At 55.1% G+C, this 9,167-nt stretch overlaps 1 protein-coding gene across 1 annotated transcript; it reads left to right on the top strand.

The window, feature by feature from the left end:
- The first annotated feature begins 488 nt into the window (after positions 1–488).
- On the top strand, positions 489–8,769 carry LOC119933078 (keratin, type II cuticular Hb1-like). The gene is made up of 9 exons (XM_038752348.1): positions 489–863; positions 2,298–2,506; positions 3,933–3,993; positions 4,206–4,301; positions 4,852–5,016; positions 5,566–5,691; positions 6,503–6,723; positions 8,088–8,119; positions 8,495–8,769. The coding sequence occupies exons 1-9, from the start codon at positions 489–491 to the stop codon at positions 8,767–8,769; spliced, it is 1,560 nt and encodes a 519-aa protein (XP_038608276.1).
- The last annotated feature ends 398 nt before the right edge of the window (positions 8,770–9,167 follow it).

The raw sequence follows: 9,167 nt of genomic DNA, 5'->3' as shown, positions 1-9,167 counted from the left end.
TGAGAATGTGGGAGTGGGGTGTGAGGGAATGGAAGGGGGGTGCAGAGAAGGGGTGCTGGGTGTCAGGAACCAAAACAGCTCAGCAGAGTCTCCCATGGAGGCCCCCCTCCTATGCCGCCCCTGATCTCTGTCCCATACGGCAGGCTCAACCTCCCCCTCTAACTGCAGTGTCCCAGGCAGTTGGACAACTTTTGGTGTCTCTGCTGGCTAAGCACTTTGAAGATGAAAAGTGCCATGCAGAGATCTTTATACAGAGGTGACTCTCGGCGGAGCCCACTATAAAGCTCTTTAATGGAGGAGGAGTGGGCAGCTCAGAGCCCAAGCCCATAAAGAAGAAATTGTGCGGGGCACTCCAGCTTGGCCCAGCCCAGCTCACCAGGGGAGAATAAAAGGAGCCAGAGAAGTGGCCGGGGACATTACAGCCATCGACATCTCATCCACTCAGGTGTCTTCTTTCCTCCTGCATCTCCCGGCTTCTCTCACTCACGATGTCCTGCGGATCTGGATTCGGAGGCCCGAGAGCCTTCAGCTGCGTCTCGGCCTGTGGTCCACGACCAGGCCGCTGCTGCATCAGCGCCGCTCCCTATCGCGGGGTCTCCTGCTACCGAGGACTGACCGGCTTCGGCAGCCGCAGCCTGGGCGGCTTCTGCGGAGGCTACCGTGCTGGCTACGGCCGCAGCTTCGGCTACCGCTCGGGTGGCGTGTGCGGGCCCAGCCCGCCCTGCATCACCAGCGTGTCGGTCAACGAGAGCCTGCTGGCCCCGCTCAACCTGGAGATCGACGCCAATGCCCAGTGTGTGAAGCAGGAGGAGAAGGAGCAGATCAAGTTTCTCAACAACAAGTTCGCCGCCTTCATTGACAAGGTGGATGGTGGGGTCTCCCCTGGGACCCGGGATTCTGCTCCCTTTGCCCCTTCCCCAAACTCCAGCTGTGGGGGTTTAGTCACGCTCCCCAGAGGGGTGAGGGGAAAATTCAGAACAATGAGGAGGCAGGGGGATTCTACCCAGCACATAGAAGCAGTGTTGTTTAGTGGAAAGAGCATGGGCTTGAAAGTCTGCGGATGTGGGTTCTATTCTTGGTTCCGCCACTTGTCTGCTGTGAGTGCTTGTGAAGCAAGCCACTTCACTTCTCTGTGCTTCAGTTGCCTCATCCGTAAAATGGGGATTACAACTGTGAGCCCCATTAGGACAGCCAGATTACTCCAGCGCTTAGAACAGTGCTTGGCACATAGGTAAGCACTTAACAAATACCATTATTATTATTATTATTATTTTTAGAAGAGTGCTTGGCACATAGTAAGCGCTGAACAAATACCATTATCATTATTATTATTATCTGTCTCACGGCTCCAGCCAAGGGCCTGGATAGCCCCTCCCCCATGGGGCGTGGCCCCGGGGGGTTATGTAACTGGACACCCGGGGTTCAGGGGCCGGGGTCCCGGAGCAGGTGCTGGTGGGGGGTGGCAGCAGTCTCGGGGGGCTGTGCATGTGGGCTGAGCCCCCTCCCTCCAACTGCAGCCCCTCCGTCTCACCCTGCATCTTGTTGTGAGCTGGGATCGGGGTTCATGCTTCAGCTGTAGCTTCCCAAACAAAGAGTGAGGTGTAATGCCCAGTGGGAGCTCACCTCTACCCGTGGCGGGTGCCCACTTATGCCCCATGGTGGGTGTCATTTTTGCCCCCTGGTGGTGCCCATTTATGCCTCCTGGTGGGCACTCGCTGGTGCCCATTGATGCCCACTGGTGGGGGCTCACTACTGCCCCGATGGGCCCTCACTGCAGGCCCCTGGTAGGCACTCGCTCCAGTCCTGGTGGGCGTTCGCTACTGTCCTCGGTGGGCACTCGCTACTGCCCATTGTAGGTCCTCATTCTGACCCTGGCGGTCACTCGTGGCTGTCCCTGGTGGGCGCTCGCTGCTGCCCAGGGTGGTCGCTCATTGCTGGCCCTAATGGGTGCTGGCTGCTGTCCATGCTGAGAGCTCGCTACCACCCATTGTGGGCACCCACTTCTGCCCATGATGGTCGCTCACTGTTGGCCCTGGTGGGCGCTGGCCTCTGCCCCTGGTGGCGTTAGCTGCTGCCCCTGGTGGGCTCTCTCTGCTGGCCCCGGTGGGCACGAGCTGCTGCCCTTGTCAACCCCATTACCTCGAGGGAGAGGCGGAGGGATGTGTGGAGGGTCATGGAAGCCACAGGGGACGGGTCCCGGGATGTGTGAGGGGTGGTCGCCATTGCCCCCCGTGGGTGGGTCACCCGGGATGGCAACCAGAAGCCAGAAGTGGACAGTCCCTGGTTCCTCCTAACAGGTTCGGTTCCTGGAGCAGCAGAACAAGCTGCTGGAGACCAAGTGGCAGTTCTACCAGAACCGCAAATGCTGCGAGAGCAACCTGGAGCCGCTGTTCGACGGCTACATCGAGACGCTGAAGCGCGAGCTGGAGTGCGTAGAGGCCGACCGCGGCCGGCTCGAGTCCGAGCTCTATCACGTGCAGGAGGTGCTGGAGGGCTTCAAGAAGAAGTGAGTGATGGTGCGGGGGTCGGGGGGGGTAACTGGAATCTGATTGCAGTGGGAAGGATCTAGGCTAGATTTAGGTTAGACTAAGAATTTAGGCTAGACTTCTGAACAGGAGTGGGGGAAGTGGCATTAGAAAGGGTGATTCCTGAGTCTCTGAAGAGGGTCCCAGCTGTCAGAAAAGGGCTATGTGGAGGCAGAGGGCTGGATGGAATAACCCTGAGGTCACTGTGATTTTGATCTTCTGGCTTTTTTTAATGATATTCGTTAAGCGCTTGGTATGTGTCAAGCGCTGTTCCAAGTGCTGGAGTAGAGACAAACTAATCAGGTCAGACACAGTCCTTAGCTTCCATTCTAAATAGGAAGGAGAACAGGTATTTCATCCCATTTTACAGTTGAGGAAAGTGAGGCACAGAGAAGTGCCTTGCCCAAGGTCACATGGCAGGCAAGTGGTGGAACTGGGATTAGAACCCAGGTCCTCTGACTTTCAAGCCTGTGCTCTATCCAGTAGGCCATGCTGCTTCGCTGGAGGTGGAGTAAGCCTCAAAGTCAGCCACCCCTCAGTCTTCCCTTCAATGGAGCGAATGTTCCCTGCTCCTTGGTTATTTCATTGTAACTCCCCTTCTCTTACCCTTTTACTATCCTCTAGAACTAAGCACTGCAGTAGATATAAACTTATCACATTGAACACAGTCCATGCACCACATGGGACTCAGTCTTCATCCCCATTTTTCAGATGAGGTAATTGAGGCATAGAAAACCAAGGTCACACAGAAGACCTGTGGCAGAGTAAGGACTAGAACCCAGGTCTTCTGGCTCCCAGGTCTGTGCTCTTTTCACTGAACAACACTGCTTCTCAAAAGATGTGTACAGAAGTGCTATATGGAGGGGAGGTCTGAATGACCAAAGACTTAGGTGAAGCTAAAGAGCTGAAGAGGGACATGGAGGGGAAATAGAAGAACCTCAAGCCCGTCCTTGGCCCTACTCCTTTCATGATGTCGTTTAGGAACATCACCCAATCCCCAAAGCATTCCCTGGAGGAGGCTCCACCCAGTAGCCCCAGCCCTCAGAATTTTCCAGACCTGCTGAATGGAGGGAAGCCACGCTAGCCCCAGAATCAGCTGAGCCTGGCCCCTTAATTCCTTACCTTCAGGGGGACCCCCTCTCAGCAGTACGTTGGGCAGAGGGGGGCGGGATGAAAGTCCTGATCAAGGAATTGTATTTATTGAGTGCTTACCATGTGTAGAGCACTGTACTAAGCTTCTGGGAGAGTACAGTACAAGAGGGTTGGTAGACACGTTCCCAGCCCACAATGAGGGTACAGTCTAGATGTAAGTAAGTGTTTAGATGCGGAAGGATTGTCATGGAATTGAGAGTTGCCCACATGTCCCCTCCTCACCATCTTCCCCATCCTCCCGTGTTCTGTGCCCAGGTTTGAAGAGGAAGTCTCCCTTAGGGCCACGGCTGAGAACGAGTTTGTGGCACTCAAGCAGGTGAGTGTCTGTCCAGGGTCCATGATGGACTAGTCATAGAGGCCCCAGGGCAGTGAGCCTAGAAGGGGGGCACCTTTCCCTGCCCTTTTTCCTTAAGGCTAGATGGGGAGACTGGTTTGGTGGGGGGAGCAGGCAGAGTGGAAGGGGGCGGTTGATTGGAAGACAGAACCTCTCAATGTCTCCTATTCCCCCTCTTTCCTGCTCCCCAACAGGATGTGGATTCCGCCTACCTGCGCAAGTCTGACCTTGAGGGCAACGTGGAGTCCCTCACAGAGGAGATCAACTTCCTGCGGGCACTGTATGAGGAGGTAAGACAAGGGGAGAATTCAATTGAGGAAACTTGCAACCTTGGGAGAAATCACTTTGTATAGGGGAGTGACCCAAGGTCCCTGAGAAGGACAGAACAGGGGGAAATGGAGAGCATCTGTAGCATGAGACAGTAGGGTTAGATACAAGTTAGAACTTCCCGACAGAGGAATTCTGCAATGGGGTGGATGGCTGAGGGGGATCTTGAAATCATCTGCCTTTGAAGCCCCCCTCTGCCTGTGCTAGGGAGAGCAAAGAGAGCAAGTGGGGCTAGGGTTAGAGGGTTAGAGAGAGAGGTGTTGGTAGAGAGACTGGGTGTTGAGAGAGCCCTACTTCTTCCAAGATATGGGAAGGGTTCATGCTGATTGGAGAGAAAAGATTAGGTGGCGGAGGAGAAGGGTAACTCTATCTCCTTCAGTCTTCAAATGGGAATGAACACTAGCCTTAGGTAGATAGAGCCCAGCATGGAGGCAAGAAGCTGGCCCCCATGACCCTTGAGGTCTCTGCCAACCCCATGGCCCACTCTAACCTCACCCCCTCCGTTGTCTGCAGGAGGTCCGCGTCCTCCAGAGCCACATCTCAGACACCTCAGTCATCGTCAAGATGGACAACAGCCGGGAGCTGAACATGGACTGCGTCATCGCCGAGATCAAGGCTCAATATGACGACATCGCCAGCCGCAGCCGGGCCGAGGCCGAGTCCTGGTATCGCAGCAAGGTGAGTCAGAGCCAGGGGTCTGGATCGTCCAGAGGGTCCTGAACCGGGGATCCCATCCCGGCCCCCTGCCCTTGCTGGGCGTCCCACGTTCTGGGAAGGGCCAAGTTGGGGGAGGGGGAACCCACAACAGATTTTGGCAGCAGAGGGAGAGCTGGGCAGGGTCAGACTACCTAGAAGCCACTGGGGCACTTGGGCCTGCTCGGTCAAGTTGCTGGTATGGACTGCTCCAGAGGAGGGAATGGGGAAAGTGAACAGGGAATGTGTCTGCTAATTCTACCATATTGTTCTCTCTCAAGCGCTTAGTACAGTGCTCTGCACATAGAAAGCACTCAAAAAATACCACTGTTTGATCCTCCCGGACCTTAGTCCCTCTCCCAAGTGATATTACACCCCCCAGAACACTTGCCCAACCTGGGCTTCTGGAGATTTCCTCTGGCTGTTGGTGGAAGTGGTGGGTGACTCTTAGGACTTTCAGGGCCCCTCAGATGACGGGGTAGGGTAGGTGGCTAAGCCCGCTTGAATCTCCATGCCTGTTCCCCCTGGTCTCAGTGTGAGGAGATGAAGGCCACGGTGATCCGGCATGGAGAGAACCTGCGCCGCACGAAGGAAGAGATCAACGAGCTTAACCGCATGATCCAGCGGCTGACGGCCGAGGTGGAGAACGCCAAGTGCCAGGTACGGCTGGTGCCGGAGTTTGGGTGGCTGGGCCACTGGGCCTGGCGCTGCCAGCTCAGCTGTGAGCGTGCACTAGTCCTGGGAATGCCGGCCCCCCCAGACTCCCTCCCCATCTCCCAGTATGTCCCTGGTGCCATGGTCACCCCTCTGCATAGATGGAAACCCCTAAGCCCAGAGAGGTGGAGGGATCAGCCCAAGGTCACTCAGCATCAGGGTCAGAACCGGGGCTCAAATCCAAGTCTCTGGTTCCCCCAGCCCAGGACACTCCCCTAGGGAGAGTTTGTGACCCTCCAGAGGAGCAGGGGTGCTGGGGGTGAGTAGCTAGGGGTTGGGGGCATATGGAGGGTGAGAAGCAGCGTGGCTCAAGAAGCAGCGTGGCTCAGTGGAAAGAGCACGGGCTTTGGAGTCAGAGGTCATGGGTTCAAACCCCAGTTCTGCCAATTGTCAGCTGTGTGACTTTGGGCAAGTCACTTAACTTCTCTGCGCCTCAGTTACCTCATCTGTAAAATGGGGACTAAGACTGTGAGCCCCCTGTGGGACAACCTGATCACCTTGTAACCTCCCCAGCACTTAGAACAGTGCTTTGCACATAGTAAGCACTTAATAAATGCCATCATCATTATTATTATTACCCAGGGGGCCCCGGAGGGTCATGGGTTGTGTGTACCACAATCGAGTCAACCTGGAGCTGAGGGGAGCGGGGTGGGGAGGAGGAGCCCACTCCAAATCAGAAACTCCATCTAGGAAACCCCAGGATTCTACTTTTCCCTGGTACAAACCCTCTCCCCTCCTCCTGCCCCCACCCCCACAGAACGCCAAGCTGGAGGCAGCCGTGACCGAGTCAGAGCAGCAGGGTGAGGCGGCCGTCAGTGACGCCAAGTGCAAGCTGGCTGGGCTGGAGGATGCTCTGCTGAAGGCCAAGCAGGACATGGCCTGCCTGGTGAAGGAGTACCAGGAGGTCATGAACTCCAAGCTGGGGCTGGACATCGAGATTGCTACCTACCGGCGGCTGCTGGAGGGCGAGGAGTGCAGGTGAGTGAGCTCTCTCCCACCCACCCTCCATAAGGGGATTTCCCCCCAGATCCTTCAATCCTTTTATTTGCAAGAGCCCTGACCCCCACTCTTCTCTCCAGCTCTGTCCCCTTTACTAGCCCCCTGACTCAGAGTCCAGGGGAAGCCCTCCTCCCCACCTCACCCCCCACCCCACCCATCAATAGTAAGGACTGAAGAATGAGGAAGGGGCACTCTACTTCTTTTGTACAGTCTGCTGTCTGATTTCTCTTTGAAAGGCCACCACCTGATTTCTTTCAGATTTTGGATCCCACAGTCCAGAGTTTTTCACTCTGGTCCAGCAATCTGACTCTCTTCCTCCCCTCTCCCTCCTCTAAACCACAGTCCTTCAGGGTTTGTGATTCTGACTAAAAGTACCCTCATCCTTGATGGGTGAGACACAGACTTTCCTCAGCAGCCAGGCATTATAGAGTGACTCCACACTCAGCCAGGTCCTTTCAGGCTGAATGAGGCAAAGCTGGGGGGAAGAGGCCAGTGTCCACCTCTCCCCTATCCCTCCTTTCTCATTGCTCCAAGAGGCCCCCAGCTTGCTCTAAATGTCACTCCTGGAAGGATTATCTCAATAGAAATATCTTTGCCCCAAGGGAGAAAGGATGGCAGGCTCCAGTCTAGGCTACCCTCTAGATTGTAAGCTCATTGTGGGCAAGGAATGTGTCTACCAACTGTTATATTGTACTCTTCCAATGCTTAGTACAGTGCTCTGCACAGCAGTAAGTGCTCAATAATTTTGACTGAGTGAAGGGAGTTCAGGGTATTTCTTTCTTGTGCAATGGATGGAGACCAAGAGCCCAGAGAGGTTGAGGGAGCTGCCTGAAGTCACACAGCCCTCAGACTCATTTTGCCCTTCTTGACCCGAGATCACACAGCCCTTCCAGGGAACTCAGGGAGTCTGAAGAGTAATTCTGAATTATATACCCTCCACACCTGGAGATCAGTCAGTCAGCCAGTCAATTGTATTTCTTGAGCGCTTTCTCTGTTGAGAGCACTGTAATAAGGTTTGGGAGAATACAATAGAATAATAGAACAGAAACATTCCCTGCCCACAATGAGCTTACAGTCTAGAGAGGAGCCATACATTAATATAAATTCAAAAATGACCGATATGGACAGATCTGGCCCCTCCTTCACTCCCCTGGCAGCAAATCCCGCTGTCAAGTAACACCTTCTGGTATCTCCCCCACCCTAGACTGTAAGCTTATTGTGGGTAGGGAATGTGTCTATTTATTGTTGTATTATACTCTTCCAAGTGCTTAGTACTCAGTAAGTGCTCAATAAATACAACTGAATGAATGAATAACATCTCTCCCTTTCTTCCCTCGTGGCAGGCTGTGTGAAGGTGTCGGAGCCGTGAATGTCTGTAAGTATCACCCCTTTCCCATCCATGCTTCCTCCCCACCAGCTCCGCATGACATTCCCAGTGTGGCTCTGTGGAAAGAGCCCGGGCTTGGGAGTCGGACGTCTTGGGTTCTAATCCCAGCTCCGCCACTTGTCAGCTGTGTGACTTTGGGCAAGTCACTTAACTTCTCTGAGCCTCAGTTACCTCATCTATAAAATGAGGATTAAGACTGTGAGCCCCACTTGGGACAACCGGATCACCTTGTATCCACCCCAGCACTTAGAACAGTGCTTTGCACATAGTAAGCACTTAATAAATGCCATCATTATTATTCCCGGCCCTGGGGAGGACCGCGATGTCTGATCCTGGCTCCTCTTGTCTCCCCACAACCTGCAGGTGTGAGCAGCTCTCGAGGAGGCGTTGTGTGCGGTGACTTGTGCACAACTGGGGCCCGGCCGGTCACTGGCGGTGTCTGCAGTGCTCCCTGCAGCGGGAACCTGGTCGTGAGCACCGGTGGCCCCTGCGTCCCCTGCGGACCCTGCGGACCCTGCGGACCCTCGGTCACCTCCTTTAGCGCTGGTTCCTGTGGCCTTGGCTCCGGTGGGGTCGGCTCCTGTGGAATCAGCTCCTATGGGGTGGGCTCATGCGTCAGCACCTGTAGAAAGTGCTAGACCCCCTCACTCCCACTCCCTGCACCTCTTGTCTCCCCTTCGCCACGCTCGCACTCCCTGTGTCTGGAGCAAATCCCGCCCCTGAGGGACTGTTCACCTGTTTACCCTCTAGCCTGAAAGCTCATTGTGGGCAGGGAACGTCTACCCACTCTGTTGCATTTTACTTTCCCGAATGCTTAGTGCAGTGTTCTGCACCCAGTAAGTGCCCAATAAACACAATTGATTGGGGGCTGGATCGGTTGACCTCCCAAGGCTCCACTCTAGCTGGTGGCCAGCTGTGTCCCGCTCCCTGCCGCTGGGTTTTTGGGAGTAGACAGCCCCCTCTCTTCTGGAAGACCCAGAGGGGAGGTGGGAGGGGATCTTCAGCCAGACACCTCCCACCCACTTCAGCATTCAGT

The sequence above is a fragment of the Tachyglossus aculeatus genome, chromosome 10 (genome assembly GCF_015852505.1).
Source record: "Tachyglossus aculeatus isolate mTacAcu1 chromosome 10, mTacAcu1.pri, whole genome shotgun sequence".
In the NCBI taxonomy this organism is placed as follows: domain Eukaryota; kingdom Metazoa; phylum Chordata; class Mammalia; order Monotremata; family Tachyglossidae; genus Tachyglossus; species Tachyglossus aculeatus.
The sequence above is the reverse complement of the archived record's forward strand: the minus strand, read 5'-3'. Positions and strand labels throughout refer to the sequence as shown.